Raw genomic sequence first — 23,235 nt, 5'->3', positions numbered from 1 at the left:
GTGGCAGGATTATCCATAAAAGTATTATTGGTCAACCCATTTGTTCCTGGTGCCCGAGAGGTATTGGCAGTTTTTATCAATTTCAATACATCTTCATATTCAATGGTCGGCTGCCAAAGTTCCACCCTGTTGGCATTCAGGTCTCTATGTCTCTCTAACCTGCCCGCTACAGGGGGCCCCATACATATCTGAAAAAAAGGTGACCCATTGAGCGTCAGAGACCGCATTTAACTGGGCGACTATTACCGGGAGATCTTGGTACTTAATTAACTCCCAAAAAGCCATTAGTTCTCCTTTTTACCAGAATATACATCATCGATTCTGCATCCTTATGCTTCATAGTTGCTTTTCTAGAGCGGCAGTAATTGTTATACCTTTGTTTGGCTGCTTTAGTTCTGATGTTTTTCTCTAATTGATCATAAACAGAGGAACGCATCAATCTTAATATCTGGTTCATCCATGATTTCTCATTGCCATGTTTCTGGTCAAAAATATGTCTGCTTATTTTTTAAAAGTTCCATACCTCAAATTGGGGGATGCTCTCAAATAAATCACTTAAAAAATGATTACATTCCATGGGAGTAAAAACATGGAGTTTCCATTCTAAGGTAGTATCATTTATAACTTTAATAAGTTCCTGATTAATGGCCTCTATATTCCTTGGTGTCCATCTTATCCCTTTACCTTGACCTACATTCTCAAATTTATCAAGTCTCCTTTAGGTGTCTTGTTAATTAGGAAAAACAAAATCTACTTTAAGTGTGCTATGGTCACTACACAAATTCAGCGTTATCTTTACCCCAGAATTTAGGTCAGAGAGGAGGGTAATCTACAAAAATATAGTCTGTTGTCGAGCTAACTCCTCGACGCCATGTAGGATTAATAGGGGTTACAGCATCCAATTCTCCATTAAGGCAAACCAGGCCAATTGATTCCAGTGAAAGATTCCACATGTTACCCCACTTTGCCTTATGGTCTCCCCTAGTCCCGCATAGCAATTCCTCACCCAAATCATAATAGGAGTAGTCATGTGAGATACGGCAGTCTGAGTTAAGGTCTCCTGCCAAAAGCACTTTTCCGTTCAGGGCGTCAGTGCCAATCCCACTCTAGGGTAGTGATATCTAGGAATTCCCTCAAATCGGCCATACCGTTATGCCATTAAACATTAATTGGGAGGATTTCAACCAATCCATCCAGGGGAAAAAAACCTTAACTGCTAGAATCCTCAATGGGAGGTTAGGGACTACTTTTGCCAAAAGGCCAAGGGTACCCTTCATCGCTATCATTAGGCCCACGAGAGTTTGCCTCTCATTATGCTTGACTAATTGGGAGTAGACCACATAGCCATCAATGGACAAATTGGCTAGGTGCCACGTCTCTTGTAGGAAGATGCAATTATTTTCTTTCAACATCCTAATAGTTGTGAGATTTGAGAGTAGATGTAGATTCCCCCTAGTGTTCCATGACAGCAACTTCAGGTGTACATCCTACCCTTTCAGGGCTACAGCATTCAGATTTATTGGAAGGCAATCCTTTCCACAAAGCACAAAACGTTACAGATCTCCCAACAATCTCTATCTAGGCCACATGTGAAGAGGAGCCCCGAATTCCGTATTGCTGGAAAAAAAAAATCAGGAAGTTCCCCTGGTTTAGATAAATTGGGATACTTTGTCCCCTGAGGCTCCTTATTTGTATAATTTTAGAATTAAAACGTTTGCTTCTAGGATTTTCTCAGAGATCTTTTGGAAACACCCCAACACTATATTTAGTCTCCTTCATTAGTTGGGTTTGGTCTTCAATGACCTTGGCACCCCTAAGGATGCTGTTAGAGCCTAAACTCCCCAAGGCCACCGGTCGTCTATCCTGGGTTAAGAAATAATGTTTTGGGTGATCATCAGGCCCTTGCTTTTGTATAGGTTTTTCGGACATACATATCTCACAAAAATGTATTTTACCTGGGCGGGGGGTGGGGGTCACCAGGATCAACAGCAGCCCCCTTGGGTGAACCAACAGCCAAATAGGGCAAAATAGGTTGTACGTTTTCAAACAGTCACCTGGCTGTTTCATTATTAATCAATGTTGGATTCTTCTCCACGAATATAGGTTTGTTACTAAACAGTGGCTTCTCTACTGCAATAGCAGCAGTTCCAGATGGGTCAGATCCATGTATTGGTACATTTAAAACTGATCTTAGGTCCCTACATATTGTAATTCACAGGTCGACTGGTTCATTATGTCGATCCATTCCAATTTCTTCCAAATTGGTGACTACACTAGTCTTCTTGGCTTCATTAGATATCGTGACTCTATTCACCGGGTGATCAGTCTGAATGCCCATGTCTGCCCTTAAGGGAGCTGGTCCTCTATCTCGTATTATTTTCTTACAATGCTTAAACTCTCCCCACCCCCCCCATCAGATAGTCTCCTATTGTCTGGTACAGGGCTAATTTCGTCAGATATTCGCTCATCAACCAGTATTAAATGATCCACACTATCTTCTTGGACCAGTGTCAATATTTTAGCAGGGCATTCCCTCCCCCCCCCCCACCCCCCCCCCCCCCCCGACTCCCCGACTCCCCAACTCCTTTTTTCAACAAAGTATCCGGAATAGTTAGATTCCGAAGATATTTTCGTGACATAACATTTTGTTTTTTTTTCACATTTCTTTCATTTTTCGGTTTCTTAGCCTGGTGACCCTTTCTTTTAACACTAAATGCCTCTCCTTTCTTAGGCGTGTGGTCTTTTGTTAGATCTATGAAAATACACCCCTGATCAATTACACCTTGCTCCGGTGGAGGATTGCCTATCGGAATTCTTAATCCTGCCTCATCATGGTCATCGACCAGGGCAGACATTGATGTAGTCACTTCGGGGACGGCTACTCTCCCCGCCTGGTCGGGGACCGCCAATAAACCATGTTGATTCAATTTTTCAGGGGTTAAATCGGCTAGCTTCTTGGGGGCATCAAAGAGCTTCTCAGTACCCCCACACTGCTTTTGTTGCAAACCCAACCCACAGGATTTTTCAATTCCCTCCATTCTATTATAAATTTCAGCCAAGAGTTCTGAGATCTAACTTCTACCCATATGTTGTCATACAGGTTTACAAAGGAGCTGAGGACCATATTTAAGTCAGAAACGGTGGGTTAAGGCTAATTCTATCATCCACTTCTCTCAAAGTGTGATGTGTAGGGGGTCTTCTGACAGTTCTTCATGGACCTTCGGAAGGGGGCCTCTCTTAGCCAATTTTGTTTCTCTGTATATTCATCAATAACATTTGTTAACTCAGAGGGGGAACCTACACGTGATGCATCACATGTCTGCTGTATCAGGCTATTAAAACAACACTCCAGATGATTATTTAAATGACCTTCCACTGCAAGATCTGCAAACTCAATAATACTAAGATCATTGATTACATTATCTCCCATTTCATTGTCTCCCAGCTTCCTAGCTGCCTCGGCCATCACAGAGTGATTGAGTCTCGCAATCTGTCTAACAGGGATAGTTGATTTAATTGCAGTACTAGTGCATGTATGTTTCTCGAAATAATTCTTAGTTTTCAAGCCTGCAATGGGTGGGCAAGGGGTAACTTTAGTCTGCTTTTGGCTAGCTTTTTTGCTCAAAATGATTACTTCCGGTGTTAAAAACTAATCTTTACCCAGAGTACTTCCTCTAACTGGCCCTAAAATTGACCATTAAGGAGTGTAAACTGTTTCAATTTTTTATGGGGGATGTTAGCCTTCGGGGTAATTAAACCTTCCTTCCCTTTAAAGGGGTCATGTAAAGTAACATCCTTAAAATGGATCTTACCCTGCTAGGTCATGTGCCCTCTTTCACTTCAGGGGAGTCAAAGATGGTAATAGCTCCTTTTGTGTGTACAATTCCACCTGTTTGGACCCCTCCTCCCCCAAATTATACTCAAGAGCTTCCACCAGTCTATCTTCTTGTAATTCAATGGGCATTTCACCCTCCACTGTCTCGGGAAGATAGCTCAGGAGCAACGTGCTCGCCTTGGAAGCAAGACGACACGGAGCAACACAGGTTCGAACCCTGAGTCCACACTTAGAAACCTCTGGGTATTAAGCGCTTTATAAATAACCTATCATATCATACAAATAACACTGTAAATGACAGGGCCATCAACCTTAAAACTTGCATCTTGTTCCTGCTCTACAGTAGCCTCCCCCAATTGGGGGACAGAAGCATACACAGCCATAGCCTTTTCCTCTACATTATGAATTAAGGCTATAACAGTACTATCCCCTTGCTTATGAGGACAGACATTAGCAACATCCTGAAAAGCAGCATTCTTATCAGGCCGATAATCACTCTGGGGCGAGAGAACATTAATGGATAAAGCATATTCTCTAACCTTTGCCTTTCCTTGTACCATCATATCCTTCTCTATAGTACTTTTAACCGTGATATCCTTAATATAGTCCCTTTCATCAACAGTTAATTGGCTCCTGAGCCCTTTTCGCAGCGTAATAGTTCTGTATGTATACAAGGAAAATAGAGTAGGAAATAAAGACCAACAAAACAGGAGCTAACAAAGTGTAAAAATATGGACCTATCACAAGAGAAAAAAAGGATCAGCAGAACCTACAGTCAAATCACAAGTCGAACCTCTCAGACAGACCCCAAAATCCAAAGCAACTTACTGATGTCTTAACCGTGTTCCCACAGTTCATATCGAAAGAGAACAATCGACAATAATAGAGGAAGGGTGCTATAGGATATTAAAATCTATAAAAACCTAAAAATTAACTAAAATTGCTGAACATTTTTTCAGACACAATTCTAAAATGCAGAAATGCAGTGATAAAAAAAACTATCCAAATTCATTTACAATTCATTCATAGTTTAAAATTCATATAAAAAAATCTCTAATTTTTCCACATTTTTTCTAATTTTCCAGAGGTAACTGTTGGAAAAAAAATGCTAAAGTGCAGAATCTATTTTAACAGTCAATAAACTGGAAGAAGAAAAAAGAAAACGCCAAATCCAGCCATCCGTGCACAGATTAGAATGTGTACCCCTAACAAGGGACCTACTGTAGAGGTAGGCGTAGGGAAGCTCAAAGGCCGTGGCCTGCAGTTAATCGCCCCCCCACCATCAGCGCTCTCCAGATAGAAGTTTGTGTATTTAGATACCAAAATAGAGGCCTCAGTGTAAGAAGTCACCAGTGCCTTAACCAAAGGAGATAATCCACTGGGAGCGGTAAGAGATGCTCGAAGAAACCTGACACGGGGGGCTCAAAGGCCACAGCCGGCAGACACTCCCCAGATCAAAGACGCGGATGGTCAGCCGTTACTTGTATAGCAGTACAGGTGGTATTTAGAATTTATTTATCCACAGAGAAATTCGGGGAGCTAAACTTTACACACACTTCTTCCACATAAGAGTACCCAGAACCTGGATATCGAAGAATGCTGCTGGATTCTCACACAGGTAGAGTTTAAGAAATAAATAAGTATTGACTTGAGGGCCCCTTAGGGCGTGATTCCCTGCCCGCCCCCCTCGACCGATAGGTAGGGCTGTGTGGAGTGGGCACAGAATCACAAGTCTTGAGTTATGATGAGAGGCGCCTCAGGAGTTCGGCCTAGCGCTTTGACTGTTACCTGAGTTTTGCACCCCTTGTCATACTTGACAAAAATACAGCCAGAAAATATTGTGTAGTTCGTTTTGACTCGGAGACCTTATTATGAAGCATTGCTCAAAAATATGAAGCTGACACTTGAAGGTAGCAAGTCAATATATTTATCAACACTTCTGTTCTCTACTAGCTTTGATCATCCTTAAACATGCTATTATAAGAGCCATAAAAACATAACATACCGTCATGTATATAAAGAGCGTTATTGCATAAGCTAAAAACATGATTCGCGTTTTAACAGAGGTAAAGTACAATTCAACATTTTAAAATACCTGCTTTGAGCAATCATGGGGTTCATGTTATGTTGTCTAAGCTATGCTGTGGTATGATCAGGAGTGGAGTGACAAAATAAAGCACACCTCTAGTCTCACATATGTAAAAGTGCAACCAGCCCACTTAAACTCACGATTTCCAGGCCTTGCTGTTCTGCATGAAAAGTGACCACGGGGACCTACTGCTCTGACCTGCGATCAAAGGCTCTTCTCACCCCCAGGATCTGGTTTGCTCTCTGCCGCCGAGTTCTCCTTTAGCCTTAGTCTGTTGTGCTTTTTATATTAACACATATGACTTAGTCTGCATATACTATGTGCGTCATTTCCTTGGCCTGGAAAGAATGGCTAGAGTCTGAACCTGCTTTTGTTCTTTGGGTTGCACCGTTTATATGTGGCATTTATTTAAAAATTCAAGTGACATGTACTGCTATTTACCCTTGATTATTTCCAATCGAATTAATGGGCTTCCGCTTGACTAACAGGCAAGGCGCAGTGTTTTTTCCTGGCCTACTTCAACTGCCATTATATCGAATGCATTTTCTGAAGGGGTTTAAGCACGACAACAGCTTTGGAGACTTTAACCGCATATCATGCTTCCTGTCCATGGCTGCTTGTCGGTGCAGAAGCATCTCTTGACTCTGCTACGAGCTCATCTACAACAGGAAGCTGTCACTTGTGGTTGGCTTATGTGCACCCGTGTACTTCTATTTTGGTATGGTGTTACCTGCCTTTGGCCTCTTATCTGATGTGCCAGGTGCAAAACCTAGCCGTTGAAGACAAGAAGCTGCTATCCTGTGGTTAGAAAGAGGAAATGTTCAAACCGTGTTCATCGTATTTGTTTAGAGCCAAGAGACAGATTATGCACTTACTCTTTGCTGACTACGCTTCAGTGTGGTGTCAATGGAGCTTCTGCTCTGTAGAGCATGTGCCGATGCCTGTTCTTTGAAAACTGCTCCTGTATTAGAAGTGAACGTGTTTAATACTCTCCTCACACTTAGTCTCTTGCTTAAATTTCCCTGGTCTGAGCCAACTTGTTGTAATACGACCATAAATATGACCATTAATCCATGACACCCCGCTCAAGGCAATGTGGCACAGATCAACGGATTTGTAGCTCCGTGAAGTCCTTAATACCCTTACTGGGAGCTGTGTTTACATAAAGATTGCATATATTGGTGGCATAAGGAGATACAAGCATCAGAAATATGATTAAGGTGAGTAATGTATCCCATATAAATACAACATTGTTGGACATTCAAATGACAAAGTGCTTAGTGCTCGAATTGTATTGGACGCAGCCGACAGATTTGTGCCTATGTTGTGGGCTATAGTACAGACAACTTGTCCTGTACTTGGCATCACCCATATGACAAAAAGTTTTTGGTACTTGAATGGAACAAAATCGACCTCCGAGTTACCAAACCCAATGGACCTTCTCAAACCATCTGCACCATCACAGTGTATTTGGTCATTGCTCTTAACATTGGGATTCACTAATAAAGTGCAGAGTGCATATCAAAACCCCTCAGTTCTGGAATATCACAATAAAGTGCTTTAAGAGCGGTGAACTCACTGTTAAGTGCATTGTGCACAATGTTAAAATGCCTGATACTAAAAATCTGTGTCTTTATCAGGGGAGTATTGCTAATGTGAAAAGCAACACCAATTTTTCACATTCCTCGACAGTGTTGCCACAAAGCAATATATATGAAGTAATTGTAAACGTAATCCAAAAGAGCAATGTCCTCATCTCATTGGAGGTCCGTGTCGCACAGCAAGTTTTCTTGTAATGGTATATATTGAACTATATTTTCAACTTCTAAGTGTGTATGTGTTTCTTTTGACCGCATGTATGCTATGTTTTCTTTGTACCTTCCTACAGATCTCCCTCCCTCCTAATATGTGCCTGGCTGCTCTGCCATAGCTGCCATTACCTTAAGTGGCACAGGCCTATACTAGAAGTTGGAGCTCTGTATTGCCAAGTAGAGAGTCTTATAAAGTCCTTTGGGTGGACTTTAGAATAGGCTCCCTAACGGTTTGGAAGCCAGAAATGGGTTGGAACTGGCTTTTGTCCAATACACAAACTGGTTTCAGTGTGTCACCAACTGTAGTTGTGATTGGACCACTGCTGGTGTGTGTGTGTGTGTGAGACAGGTAGATCTTCCATTGGATGGGCTGAGTTTCAGTGCTCACCTGAGTTTTCGGTAACGGGGGTCTTGCAGCCATTCCTGCGAGATCCTGCGTGGAGCAAAGTATCCTACATAGCCGTAAAGACTTTAGAAAATCTGTGGAACAATCCTGAGAAGGCCCGATGACCAACCTTTGCAGCAGTCCCCGGTGGATTCCTGTCTGGCTAGTTATCTTAGAAGACCTTCATGAGTTCTTCGACCTCTAGCAGTGGTGGAGACAACCATTCTGGACTACCTAATGGTGTCTGGTGATTGAGAGTCCTCAGAGGTGTCCCTGGACCATCCAGTGGACTGACCAACTTCAGTTTAGGCTACAGCAGTAGAGTTGTTCCGTGTTGTGGCTCAGGACTCATGGGGTTGTCAGCATGTCCTGAATTTCGGCGTCGTGGCATCGACGGGCCCAAAGACATCTGTGTCCCCTGCTGTCGCTGTGCAACAGTGACTGTCCCTAATACCGGCGTTCTTGCATCTGGTAAAACGCCCTGAAGAGTGCTGCACTGGTGCCTGCTGCATTTTCCATTGAGAGAAGGTTGTACCAGCCTCCTATACCCAATTGGAATTCTTCTTCCACCCGCAGCTCCTGCACTTCTTCGGCCGGAACCAACCCTGGGAAAACCAATCCTCCAACAACCTGCCATGTCTGCAGAAGAATCGGTGTATGGGGGTGTACGCTTCAGTGGTACTTACCTGCTCACCTCTCTCTGCCCTTTTAAAAGTTTGAATAACCTTTGAAACTTTTACAACTGTTTTGCTTTGCAATACTTTTTGCTGAATGCCCTCTAAAATCTGAGAACAGCTTTACTGAGCAGAATACATCGTTGTCTGATTTTTGGAACTGTTTTCACATCCACATGACCCTCCTAGCTTTTTCCCCTTAAACTATTGGAAACGTTTAACTCTTGGACACAGGCCCCATCGAACTTGGCCCCATAGAACTTCGGGATGGACTTTACAATTTAAGGCTGATGTTCCTGTGGACGGTTGGTGTAATTCTTATGTACTTACCTTCCCTTTCAGATATTGGGCGAGGAGGGGGGGGGGGTGATCTGAATGGTTTTAGACTACCTCATTGTGATTGCTTCTATGTATTTTACTATTTAGTATTGTGTGAAATTACTACCTGTGAGAAGTCATTTTTCATAGTATGTGTTTTGGTCAAATAAGAGTTGTTTTGTACTTTACTGTATAAGTGTAATCCTTCATTGCTCACTGTGTTGGACTCCTTGTGGACCCCTTACCACACTAACTCACTCACGCCTGAGACTTAGCCTTGACCACTCTCCATGCTACCTTGTTTGGTTTGGCTACCGTTCCCAGAGCTGCCCTCCTGCACTAACTAGGATAGCCTCCTAAACTCTATCCACCAGGCCAGAGTTTAGAAATCCAGTCAAACAGCCACCAAAAACAGTAATGGCTTGTATAGTTACCCACAAACAGAAACAATTGTCAGCCATACATAGGTTATTTTGCATGCAGAGTTTGGATGATCCAGTAACTTCCACACGTTGTTTTTCATGGAGGCATGCTTGCCCCTTCTACACAGGATGTCCTACCATGCAAGTTACGGCTGGTTGGCTAACGTTAATTGCTATACAATTTCACTTTTTATGGCATTGAGAGATGACTCACTTGTTTTTCCACCATGGATTTTATATTCCGGTGTCCTCAAACAGTGCAACATGTAATGAAATACAAGATCACAGTACTGTCTTTCTCGACCTCTGCAGAATAAAATGTTATGCTACATTGTGAAATAGTAGATATGCAGCTGGACTAGGGATGTAAATCTATGAACAATGTCTGTTACCGAAATACCATTTAACATGTTTACTTGCTGTGCAACAAACAAGATTTGGGTGAAACTTAAGTCCCTTGTTAAATGTCAGCTGCTAACTTTTACCTTCTTCCATCAGAAACTTGAAGAGCTGCTGATGAAGACCAAGAAAGAGAAACCAACCTTCATTCCTTACTTTGTCTCAGCCTGCAAAGATCTTCCAGGCAAATTTCTGTTGGGATACCAGCCTCGAGGCAAACCCAGGTTAGTCCTACAAGAGACCTCTATGGAATTGTATAATTGGATTTTCTCTGAGAGGTTGTGTGAGAGTCTCTGATGACCAAGTGTCATTTGTTGGAGATGCTGGGGTATTAGAGGAGAGCAAATGGAACACAGGTGCAAGTTAATAGTGGTAAATAACAAATGCTTAATGAAATGCTATAATCTGTGTTTGGTAAAGATTTGTGGTAGCACCCTTTGGGTGCACTACAACAACCTTTGCCCCCTGGCAATAGGGACCCAACCTTTGGTACAAGTCTGAACTACACAGGTTGGTAGTGTGGCTGAGCAGCCAGGCCTATCTCATGAGGGGTCAATGTGAGCAGGAGGGTAGTGACACAGATTCACAGTGACGAGTATTCAAATAAACCCTGATACTCATGTTTTTTTTAATAAAACAATTATTAATTTATTTACCAGTCAGTTAAGCAAGCCTTCTTCAGAAGGGGAGCAACATAAAAGCAACACTCAAATACACTTCAGAAATACACTATCTTAGGATTCTCAGAATCAGTAAAGACCCATTGTGGATGGCACACAGACACTTCCTACACCCTCAGGTGACTTAAATAGCTAGGACACTGTGGACATTATATTTCTGTTGCATTCAGAGTAGGCTTATGAGTGTGTCAAAAGAAACCAGCTAAGCCAATGTCAACAGGCAAAAGTCTATGTGAACTAAAGCACTTCTTGCCGGTGAGTAAAAGTCTTTGCACAATGTTTTATAGAATTCTTTGGTGAAAAAGAAGAATCGAATGTAGTGCCACAAGCCAGGAGACTTGTGAAGTAGAAGATGCAAGCAAATCTACAATGAGATGTAGGTTCTCTCAGACTTTACAGTACCTTTAGTTTGAAGAAAAATGCAGCAGATGACTTCTGTTCCTGTGCAGCTCTGCAGATCCTGTTGCTCTTGGGCCTCAGTAGTGGGGACAAAAGGGAGGACTTCTGGGGACTCCTGCACCACAATGGGGCGGTCACCGATGGCAACTGGCAAACTTCAAACAATTGGCACTTCAGTGTTTCAGCTTCTCGCGTCTACCGCAAACAGCACCACTGCGGTTTCTGGCTGTCGAGTTGGGCTTTCCTTGCTTCTGGGGTCCAGCACTCTCTTGTGGTGGCTCAGCCTCGGTCAGTCTTGCTTTTTATGAGAGTCTGGAGGATCTCCAACTTAAAAGAGACGCAGGGCTTTTCTAGTTGAGGCGGATTCAGAGCTTCAGCACAGCAGCAGGGCTTCACCAGGCAGATCAACTGTCCAGGAGTTGCAGCAGGCATCTCTTTCTAGTTCTTCTTCGGATTCCTTCGTCCAGTGGTCGACTCTGCCTTCCAAGCCAAAAAGCCCTGCCTTTTTATGCAGGTTTCGCCCATTCATTCGAGCCCAGCTGTCAATCACCCAGCAAGGGTGGCTGTCCTTGCCGGACAGCCAGCCGGCCAATCACCTAAGAGTGTATTCCTGTCTCCTAGGAGACTAAGCACAGGGAGTTTCGGGCACCTCCCTTACTTTCTGCCCCCACCAGACACACTGGAGCCAGAGGCATGTTTCACTTGTGAAGCCCGCCAAAGACAAAACGAACAAAGGGACCAAACCTAAACAACAAGAAATGGCGAAAAAAAGACTGGGGCCATTTTGACAAAAATGGCACCCATGGGTGCTTCACTGTGGCTGCAAAAGCAGCCCGCGGTGAAATCACAATACGGTAGTAAAAAGTAACCACTGCCACCAGCCATTAATTGTGTAAAGGGTTACATACAAAATGTTACATGAGAAGCTAAACCAAGGGGATACTAAGTAACCCCTGCAGCACCCTATTGTAACAGTGTGTGCTGGGTCTAGAAAGTTGCAATGTAAGTAAAGTCAATTTCACTTCACTGTTCTTGGAAACAGTAGTTATCCAAGAAAAAGGTATTTAAACCTTGGGAAATCTGAAATACTTCCCTGTGCCACTGCACGGAAGGTGCTGTGTGACACAATGCAAAAAGATGCCTATGGAGTTTGTGGTTCTTTTGGTTTTTGGAGTCTGACAGAGTTTAAATCACAGAAAAAAATACATTAGAGAGTGGGAAAAAGGTCTCACTCTCTCGAGGTTAAAAATTAAAAAGTCCTAGAATCCAGCAAAATTGAGACCTATGGTAGAGAGGAATTGGCACATTTCTGAGAATTCTCCCTAACAATCTGAGTAGATGAACCAAAGAGGGATTGTGAGCGAGATGGGACTCTGAAGAGATTTTCCATGCAAGTACAAGAGGCCAATAATTGTGAAAAGGGGGTCAGGCACCACTTGCAGGTGGGGTTGGGGAGACCTACCTGGGTTGTTGCCAGAGGCAGCCTTGCCCCCGAAGTTGGATGGTAGCAGCAGTGAGGGACACAATTACTGCCCCCTCTTCTCCCTGTGCCCATTTATTCTGTGTATAACTATATCTCCAGCCTTCTTTTTTCGTACCTATGCCTGCCAGGCTTCTTTCAATTTCAGGGATAGTGTCTATGAGAAGCAAAGAGCAGCCAGCGAAAACCGAAGAGGAAGACCAGAGACTGCTACCTGCAAAAACAAGTCTCCCCCACTGCAAAGACCAAATCACTGCAGCAATGTTGTGAGCAAAAGCGGGATGCCAGCTCCATTTGTGGAGGACATCTGAGCACCTGCACAACAGCCCTGAGAGGCTTCTGCACAAATGGCACTGGCAGAAATCGCTAGTAATCCCAGATAGCCACTAGACCACCATGGACTTGGCAAGGGGCGTGGTCCAAGACGATGTGGCCCCAAAAACAAACTTTGGATTCCATCTTCCAGCAATGTCAGATCTTCCATGCAGCAAGCCCACGCAGTGAAAATGGGCAGTTCTAAGACCCACTTTTAAACCTCTTCTTTCACCTACACACCTGGGGAGGGTGAAAAAAGCAAGCTTATTGGGTAAGGACGGTTGACCAAAGAGAGGGTTATACAAGTCTGAGTTTGGAAACAAGAAGTGTGGGTGATTTGTCTGAGGTCCGAGGAGGACCATAATGACTAATAGAGCAGCGGGACATAGGAGGGAGCAGTGGATTGTGGAGAAGACTTGTGGAGCAAGTGAGACCATGGCTTGGGAGTGTTGGTGGTTCTGTAGCGTGTGTGAAATTGGTGATTAGTAAACGGTGTGATTGTGAGAAGGCCGGTACAGAGTGAAAGGAGGGGGATTGAATAGTGAAGTGGTTGGAGGGGTGGGTGGGATGAGGGACAGTGAAGGTGTTGAAGGGAGGAGAAGGAAGAGTGGAACATTGGTGGGACAAGATGATTGAGGGGGGGAGCAAGCAGAGTAGAAGGGAAAGGTAACACTGGATGTGAGTGGAAACACTCCATTCTTACCAAATCTTAATTAGCTCTAAGGCATACATAATCCCTTACTTCCCATTAGAACACAGACACCTGATGAGAGTAGGGTAAATTGGGAGGTCCCTGAGGGCGATGGAGAGCTTGCCTTAAGGGGAAACACTAGGTTGGATATTAGACTGTAGGGGTTGTATCGAATTAGGAGTCAGACTCTGACACAGAGGCATTGTGATGATTGCTGTAGACTTCTATTAAAGGAAATGAAGGGTTGGAGAAAGACCTATCTCGCCCTATCACTAGGAGTGTCCCTGCCTGAATGAAACTCAAGGATGTCAGTGACAGAATGTCCAATAATATAGTTCTCCATCCTGTGTCCAAAGTCCTATCCTGACCCTTACAAGCTAAACTCAAAGAATTGTGCAAAGGGATAATGTCTTTCTGCTCGCCATCTGTAGCTTTTCCAATGTTCCAACACAAAGTTCCAAAAAAAGGTGTGCAAACAAATTATCGAACGTCCACAAAGTTTCACAATCCTCAGGAAAGGGGGCTTCCCTTCCCCTGAGTTGCTCAACTTCTTCCCAGTTTAAAGTCACAGTTCCTTTCTCAGCATATGTTATTAAACAATTCAGGGGGTATGGCTCCCTTCCTCTGGATTCCACACACTCACAGGGTTCCTTTCTACTCTGTGCTTTCCACACTTTATTTACCTTTCCAACCCTTGGGTTTCCAACTTCCCATAGACTTGCCTGGTATGCTTTCCTGCCAGGACTTTACAATGTTCACTGTATTGGGGTGCAGGTCCCAGACTCGAAATCAGACTGCCTGGTTTGCTCTCCTGCTAGGTCTTTACAACATTCAGTTCCAGGGGGCATGAACCTTCACCTTCACTGTGTCTGGGATACTCTCCTGCCAGGACTTTATACAATCTTCACCATTCAGGACAGAAGGGGATATGCCTCTTCCCCAAGTACCTCTTTCTTAAAGTCCTTCACTGTTATTTACGTCTTTGTACTTGTGCTTTAACTGCCCCAAGCCCTGGGATTATTCATAACACTTAGTATGTAAGCCGTGGGATTCTGCTCCCCACTTTCAGTAGGTAATATGCCCAACCCTCCACCCTGGGCTCTCCAGCATTGTGATGGCATCCTGAGCTTCCCTGGTCTCTCTCAGGTCTTTATTTGTGTTCAGCTTCTTGTTGCGGTGAGAGCGGCTCTGCCTTGCAGCAGAATGGTGATTATCTGACACTCTGGCTTACCATGCCGGCACAAAGTTTCTCCACTGCTTCGCGTCCCGGTTCAGCGTCTTCGGGGATGCGTCTACTAGCCAACCTCTGCCTTCCCTTTTCTCTGTACCATGGCTCCGCCTCTCTGGCTTCTTGTCACGGTCCGAGCAGCTCTACCTCACTCTCCACTCTCCGGGTTCCCAGCCTGAGCTAGCAGATTTCTTTGCTCTCGTCTGGGTTCTGTGTTCGACTTCCCTGCTGACTGCTTGGCTTCTCTCCGCTTCCCGACCTGTGTTGGTTGAATTGAATTCCCTTCCATCTTGATGCTTCCTGCTTTTAAACATAGCGCCACCTCCTGGACTTCACAAACAACTAGAGTGCATCTTCAGTTCCTTGCTCTGTATTTCTCCCATGCTCTTCCTCATCTCAGTGTCTCTACAGAAGATTTTAGAAAGGGTTCTACTGTTGGTGTAAGGTTGTTGAACTGGGTCTATACCACAATAAGCCACAAAGATATAGGAGTTCGGGGTGTGTCATGTTCTGGGTGTTAAAGGGGGATGTCTCAGTTTTAATATTAGTCAACATTACAGTATGCCATAAAGGTCTGTGGTATTGAGGGCGGGGGCGTGGGGGTGTCATCAGGTTCTAGGGAAAAGGGGGAATACAATCTCTCATCTGAGGACACCTCTGCAGATCCACGAGGGTGGTCTCCCCCTATGTGGTCCTCCCTCAGGTAGCCACCACCAGGGTCAGGGTCCGGCAGCTTCTGCCTTTCCCTGGCAACATGGGGAGAGACTTTCCCCAGGAAAGGGGTGATGACATTGCCAGATTAATCACAGGGTCCACAGGCTCCAGTACTGACCAGGGGCTATAAAATGCCTGGGTTAGGAAGGTTGTTTGTGGAGGGTTGTGGGTGGGGGGGGGGGGGGAGAACAGAGAGAGAGACACCTAGGCCCCACCAATTTTACTAAAAACCCTTGAACCGCCATCTTTGGGATTCAGTATTTTCTGTCGCATACACTAAACCACATGGTGTGTGGTCCCTGAAGCCTCATTTAGATGTCAAATAGTTGTAGTACTAAAACATTGACTTCAGATGGATTTTTTGGGGCACACTGTTAGGAAAGATATTCTTATTGCTGCTTTGCTCCCATGGACATCTATGGGACACCCTTTCCTTTTTGCTTTGTTTAGATTCCTGACCTTTGGTGGTGCATAAAGCCTTTGGCTTAACTTTCATTGCCTGTTTGCTCATTCGTATGGGAACACTGACTAGGCCCTAAAACTGTCAGTACTGAGAGACTGGCTCTCTTTGTGAATGTCTTGTATTATTGCAATTGCACACATGACCTCAATTTAAAGTGCAATTACGATACGTTGTACCCTTATCTTTTTTTGTGATGGCTGTAAGGGTGCAGAAGAAGGAGGCTGACTGACACAAAGGTGGCATATTTGTAGACTAAGACTTTTATTCAGTGAAAAGGAGAAACTAAAACCTACCTATTCCTATCTCTAAGAAGAGGGGGTTCTCTGCCTCAACTAAAAGATCTAAGGTGACTGTCGGGATGTCTGTCAACTCAAAACGGCCACCGTCCTATCATGAAAACCTTGCTTCTGTCACTCACAATGGAAGCTGTAACTAAAGTAGTATTGTTCTGGCTGATCCCAGGAGAATGATTCCCTCCTCCTTGGTTCAAGTTCCTGGTTTGTTGTAAGAGTTGTATTCAGATCAAAACAGTCTTGTGTCTCACACGTTGACGGGGGAATAGCTTGCATCCCCTGAGAGTAATGTTAAAAACACTTTGGCACTCCCAGAGGTGGGCCAGGAAAATGTCTCCCTTTTCCTAATGTATGTTTTCAGATAACCTGGGGGAATGACTGCCTTCCCCAGGCCCCTTTGTGACCTTACTGCTGGTCAGTTATCTGTTCCTTCAAGCAGCCAGGGAGAATGACTCCCTTCCCTAGGCCTACTTGGACTTTGCTGCCAGTCCCAGCTACCAGAAATGACTCTCTTCTCCTGGTATCTGTTAGGACAGTTCTTCTGAAGTCCAACTAAGCGCTTAGTAAAACCATTCTGCTGAGGCAGTACAAGACTCTACTCTTCAGGGTAGTGTAGACAGAGCAGTCAGGCTTATCTTAGGAGGGAGAGAGGGCTGTAGAATCAGTACAAAGAAATTGTATTATACATATGGTCCAAAGAAACACTGCACCCTATGTATTGTAAAAATAAAGGGTTTATTTTATATGCAAGCATACCAAGAGATTCTTGGTTAAGTGAGTACCATCATAAAGCATATAAATACATTCTAAAAACAAAACACTATACACAGATCAAAACACATAACTTATTTAGAACACCTAACAGTATTTCTTGGTCAGACCTTTGTATACACATTCAGTATTGGGCACACCTATTCTTGGGGAGTAAAACTAGAAGTTAATTTCATATTAATTTCCAGTAATACAAGGATAGTAGACCCTGTCAGTTATGCAGTGACCCTCAACAAGGAAATCACATAGTCAACCAACTTGAAAATATACTTTTCTGAATAGTGGAACACAGATTCAAGGAATAGTATATATCTCTACTATGTTTGTGATAACACAGTTATACTAGGTGAGTAAGACCCTTTCTGTGTAATATACAATTACAGCTGATTTTCAGCTCAGTGGAACACAGGCTAAGATAAGTGAGAATGCTTTACACTAATCTTACATGCACCAGGCAGCCCAATGTAAGCTGCACCTAAAGGAACACTTTTCAGGAATGGCACACAGCTATGCGAGGCAGGTAAGATCTAATGTCGTAACGCACTATTACAGTTGCTTTTTAATATCCGTAGAACAAGGATTGATGTAAGCAGTAACTCTTTAACTTGTTTTAGGGTGGCACACATCTAACACAAGGTAAGTAAAACCTATATACTTTTTAAAGGGGGCTTTAAGCACTTTAAAAGGTAAGTATAACCTAAGGCACACTTGATTCTGGACAGGCTAACAGCAAGTCGGGGGAAGCAAGACCCAATTGGGACACCCATACATCTATCCTAACGGGAGTAGTCAAGTGAAACCAACAGCATTACTTTTGGGGAAGAGGCACAACCAATTCACAGGTGAGTCACTTAACCTTATATATACTTTTCAGAATAGTGCAACACATTCAAGGTAAGTAAGACTGTTTGTAACTGTGCACTCTGTTTTAGTTACCAACCAGCTTTTACAAGTAAGTAACTTTTGCACACTAGTTATTCTTTTCAAGGCAGAACCCGTTTCTGTTCTATAGTATGAGTTCATTCGGAGGCAGTAGACCCTAGTGGTCTAGGTGCCAGCTGTATGCAGGGTGAGATAGGGATCAGTTGCACACAAAGTCAGAGTTCAAGGGGTAGACTGTTCAAACAAGTAAGTATTTCTCTTTAAGGTTACTTGAGGGTCCAGGAAGTTCAGAGAAGACACATTACGACGATTCTGCAGTGGGCCTGGGTGAGCTGGATGGGTGGCCTCCCAAACACAGAAAACTCCCCAAAGCTATACAGAAATCACAAAGGCTTAAGGTAGGTAAAATACCACAGCCAACACAGTACCTCAGCACAGGAGTAGAGTTGCAGCAGGAAGACTACAGGATATTCAGCCAAAAACCTAGTCAATGGATTCTTTTGTCAAGGAGACGGAAAACAGAAAATGCGGCTCTGGGGATTTGGCGCCTTTTTCAGGACCACAGAAGAAATATCGATGGTCGGATTCTCGTTGTTTGCAAAGTCCAGCACTCTGATGAGCGGACTTTTCAGACCTGAATCGTACCTCTGGAGATCCAGCAGGATGCCCACGTCATTTTAGCGAGATTTGGAATTCGGAAAATGGTGCACCGCACAATGGCTCGAGGTCCCAGGGTATTGCAGCCCTGCAGGGTTGCAGCACGTCGTGGGATGGCTCAAAATGCAGGTCTTGAGTCTAGTGGGTCTCACCAGGCTCTAGGTCATCGTTTTCCAAGTCCCCAAGTCGATTGGAAGCAAGGGCTATCGCAGGCACCGGTTATACAGCAGGCTCTCCTTTCGCTGGAAATCGTCTCAGCTGTGGTTTCTTCATCTTCCTCTTCGGTTTTGGTTCCAGTGGTCAACTACCTCTTCAGCTTCCAGAATCAGACTTTTATGCAGGAGCCCAGCCAATTCAACAGACTTGCAACATTCAAACTTGGGGGGGGTTGGCTTTCCTTTCAGGACAGCCAACCTTCCAGTTTGAACTGGATTCTCGCAGTCAGGCTGGAAGACAACAGGCTGCAGAGTTATGGACTCCTCCCTTTACAGACACTCTAGAGCCTGGGCAGGGAATCCACAGGATTCCAGCAGAAGACAAAGTTAACACAAAGGGATTTCATGCCCTGTATGTCAGAAGAAGGAACAACGGAGGACAAACGTTAAAATGGCGAAAAAAGAAGACTGGGGCCATTTTGGTAAAATGAGCACCCATGGCTGTGCCAACAGCCTGCGATAAAGCTGCACCGAATTAACAAAAAGGTTCACTGCCACCAGCCATTAAAGGTAAGTTAATCCTTGTAGCATAAATGTTACGTTTAAAATGAGAAAGGGGATACTGCATATCTCCCCAACACTCCACATAAGTAGGGGGCGCTGGTCTCACCTAATTAAATGTGAAAGGGATCCAAAGATCCTTTCTACCCTTTGGAGCTGTAGTTCTCACAAGGTTAGCCAGAGAAAGTTAAAAGGGAAGCCCCTAAGGCAAACCAGCAACAATAGGCACTTATTGCCAAAACATTGTCAAAGAGGATACGTTTTAAAAGACACTATGGAGAGACTTACAAAGGACACACAAAGAGTAAAAGACTCTGAGTGTAGAAAAAGGTTCCCACTTACTGAGCTATAGGGAACAATAATCTACCAGTCCAGCAAAATGTTCTGGGGTTGACACAGGTCATGAAGATGTATCCTTGATATGAAAATCTTACCGAATATTATCTTGCTCTCACTTCATCACAACCGGAGTGAATCCCTCCCTTCCCCTGGTGGTCTTTCTATTATGCTTCACACTGATGAGACCCAATTCTGGTTTCACCTCTTTTTAGACCTGGCCCACTTGTGTCACTTCCCTGCCAAGTACTGCCATGAAGAAGGTGGCTTGTATCTTTATCTTGCGCTCTATCGTTGGCGTCCTTGATCCTTTTCTGACGATTAGTGGCCTTGGGGCTACCACCAACATGAGGAATACACCCTCTGATGCAAAAGTCACACTCGCACATTGGGGTCATCGAACCCTTCTCTGGTGGTCAGTCGTATTGATACCATCACAGGCACGAGGAAGAATTCCTCTTCGATAAAGTTCACTTGTGCTTTCTTTCAAATTAGGGGATTGGTGCCTGCCCCTGTTTCCCCATATGCCGTTACTCGGTTGCAAGGGCCCTCTGGTGCCCCCACCAGTCTGCCCACCTTTGGTTCCTTGCAGTATCGGCACTCGTTATGGACCACGTGGTCCACCTCGTTCCTTGAGGTCGTGCTACTGCCTTGCCAGCTTCTTGCAGGGCCCTGCGTCAGAAATGCTAAAGGCCTGTCTCCTCCTCCAAAGGCGTCCTGGAGCCTTTCAATCTCCCACGAAGAGCGGCTTCCATGAGCCCTGTTGCTCCGGAGACTGCTTGCAATCTTGTGAAGTTACTCATCTGTTTTTAAAGTCCACACAGGTATGCTTTTTCTTGGAAGGCTACAATGCTCCTCTGAGGTCCTGGAAGGGTTCTTCTTGCCTCCGTACATTCTCTTTGTGTCGGTACCTGCCTCCCTCGTATTCTGCGTCTCAGTATTGGAGTCAGTAAATAGTATAATGCCACAATAGCAAATGGAAGTGCTAGCAATTGTAGGTTGGTTAAAAGATTGTAAAGGGTTTGGGAAGGTTAGGGAAGTTGTGCCCAATTCTACCCAGATATTCGTACTTCTCCTCAGGGAGGGGAGTCCCTCCCCATTAGATTATCCCACATAGTACCGCCCACAGGGGCACTATCGGAGTAGCTGCCTCACCTCATGGCCTCATGGAAAGGGGCTCCCCTCGGGGAGAAGTGACGAGTGTAAGTGAATCGTCACACTACATTCACATTTGCAATAGGCCTAGGATGCGCTTGTGGCAGCAGATACTTTTTGTTTTTTATATTTTATACTCGTACGCCTTTGCATTTACCATGAATGGCTACTAAAGGTGGCTAGCATGCGAAGGTGGCTGTGCCATTATGTTTTTGCCTGTCCTTTGGCCTATTGATCTTTGCCTGCATGCCTGCCCTCTTGGATCGGAAATTGCCATATTGTTAGGACAGATTTTGTCAAGTCCTACTGTTAGGGAGAATTCTCAGAAATGTGCTAATTCCCTCCACCTTAGAGACCCCCAACAACTTTGCTGGATTTTGAGGAATTGATTTTTGACCCTTTTTCCCCACTCTGTCGTGTATTTTGATGTGATTTTGTACACCGTTTCTTTAGGTTGTGGAGTCTGACAAACTCCATAGACAACTTTTACATTGGGACACACTACACCTTCAGTGCAGTAGCCCAGGGAAGTCTTTTAGATTCTCTTGGATAAACTACTGTTTCCAAGAGCAGTAAAGTGAAATTTACTTTACTTACATTTGTAACTTTCTAGACCCAGCACACACTATCTTACATTAGGGTGCTGGGGAGGTTACCTAGTATCCTCTTTGTCTTGCTCTTCATGTAACATTTGTTTCACTGAATGGATGGTGGCAGTGGTATCGTTTGAACTATTATGGTGTGCATTTACCGCGGGCTGCGTTTGCAGCTCAGCTACAGTAAAGCACACAAGGGTGCCATTTTTATCAAAATGGCCCCTTCTTTTTTCGCCATTTCTTTGTGGAAAGGTCCTTCTTGAGATTGACTCTGCGCGCCTAACCAGGTTTGGTCCCATTGTTCGCTTTGCCGGGATTCACGAGTGAAGCCTGCCTCTGGCTCCAGGGTGTCTGGGGTAGGCAGGAAGTGAGGAAGTGCCTGAAACTCCCTGTGCTTAGTCTCCTAGGAGATCCAAATGCACTCTGTGATGATTGGCCGGCTGACTGTCTTTTGACTTGGAAGGCAGAGTTGGCCACTGGACGAAGGAACCGAAGAACTTGAGGACGCCTGCTGCAACTCCTGAACCGTTGGTTTGCCCGTTGAAGCCCTGCTGCAGTGCCGAAACACCAAGTTTGCATCGACAGAGAAGCCCCTGCAAGGACGACTTCTCCCCTTGAGTTGGTGGGACCAATCAACTCCAAAGTAAGCCACCTATACATCCATCTCGGAGAGTTGCTGCTGGAAACCGTATAGCCAGGGAGAGGAACACCAGATTGTGTGCGTTGCTTTTAAGCGGGCCAACAGCTCCAAGAAGATCCTCCGGACTCCCAGGAGCAGGACTGAAAGAGCCTGAGCCCCCTCAACAGATTGCGGGACCCCAGAAGCAAGGAAGTCCATCTCGACAGCCAGGAACCACAGTGTTGCTATTTGTGGTAGACGCGAGGAGCTGAAACACTGAACAGCCACTGAAAGTGAAGTTTGCCGGTTGCGCGTTTTGACGGTCCCAGTGCATTGTATGAGTCCCCCGACGTCCTCCCTCTTGTACCCATGACTGAGGCCCAGGAACAATGAGACCTGCAGAGGAACAGAAGTCATCTACTGCATCTTTTCTTCACCTTTAAAGGTACTGTACAAAGTCTGAGAGGACATATCTCTTGCTGTAGAGTTGATTGCATCTTCTACTACTCGCAAGTCTAATCAGCTTGTGGCCCAACATTTGATTCTTCTTTTCTTCAAAGACTTCTAAAACATTGTGCAAAGGATTTTCCATGTATCTACCAGATGTGCTTCATTCCATATAAGACTTTGGCCCATTGACTTTGGCTTAGCAGGGCTTCACCGGGCAAACCAACGGTCCAGGAGTTGCAGCAGGCGTCCTCTTCAAGTTCTTCTTCGGTTCCTTCGTCCAGTGGTCGACTCTGCCTTCCGAGCCAAAAGACTTGCCTTTTATTCAGTTCTCTCCCATTCATTCCAGCCTAGCTGTCAGTCACCCAGCAGGGTGGCTGTCCTTGCTGGACAGTCAGCCGGCCAATCATCACATAGAGCATTTGAGTCTCCTAGGAGACTAAGCATATGGAGTTTCGGGCACCTCCCTCACTTCCTGCCTACCCCAGACTCTCTGGAGCCACAGGCGGTTTCACTCGTCAACCCCGCCAAAGGCAAAATGAGCAGAGACCAAACCTGGTTTGGCACGCAGAGTAAATCTCAAGAAGGACCTTTCCACAAAGAAATGGTGAAAAAAAGAAAACTGGGCGCCATTTTGACAAAGTTGGCTTCCGTCGGTGCTTTACTGTATATGCGAACGCAGCCCGCGATAAAGGCACACCATGGTAGTTCAAACGATACCACTGCCACCAGCCATTCAGTGCAAAAAGGGTAAAATCAAAAATGCTACATGAGAAGCTAGACAAAGGGGATACACTCTATTGTAAGATAGGGTGTGCTGGAACTAGAAAGTTACAATGGTAAGTAAAGTCAATTTCACT

The 23,235-nt window shown here is 44.7% G+C and overlaps 1 protein-coding gene across 3 annotated transcripts in view; it reads left to right on the top strand.

The window, feature by feature from the left end:
- The window catches only part of SUPT6H (SPT6 homolog, histone chaperone and transcription elongation factor), a 1,195,112-nt gene that overhangs the window by 1,037,380 nt on the left and 134,497 nt on the right, over nt 1-23,235 (top strand). For all 3 annotated transcript variants that reach the window (XM_069615328.1, XM_069615329.1, XM_069615330.1), the window contains one exon: nt 10,033-10,157. In XM_069615328.1, the coding sequence (XP_069471429.1) occupies nt 10,033-10,157 (125 nt within the window). The remainder of the gene's footprint in view (nt 1-10,032; nt 10,158-23,235) is intronic.

Source organism: Ambystoma mexicanum, chromosome 9 (genome assembly GCF_040938575.1).
Source record: "Ambystoma mexicanum isolate Mex_15411 chromosome 9, UKY_AmexF1_1, whole genome shotgun sequence".
NCBI lineage: Eukaryota > Metazoa > Chordata > Amphibia > Caudata > Ambystomatidae > Ambystoma > Ambystoma mexicanum.
The sequence above is the reverse complement of the archived record's forward strand: the minus strand, read 5'-3'. Positions and strand labels throughout refer to the sequence as shown.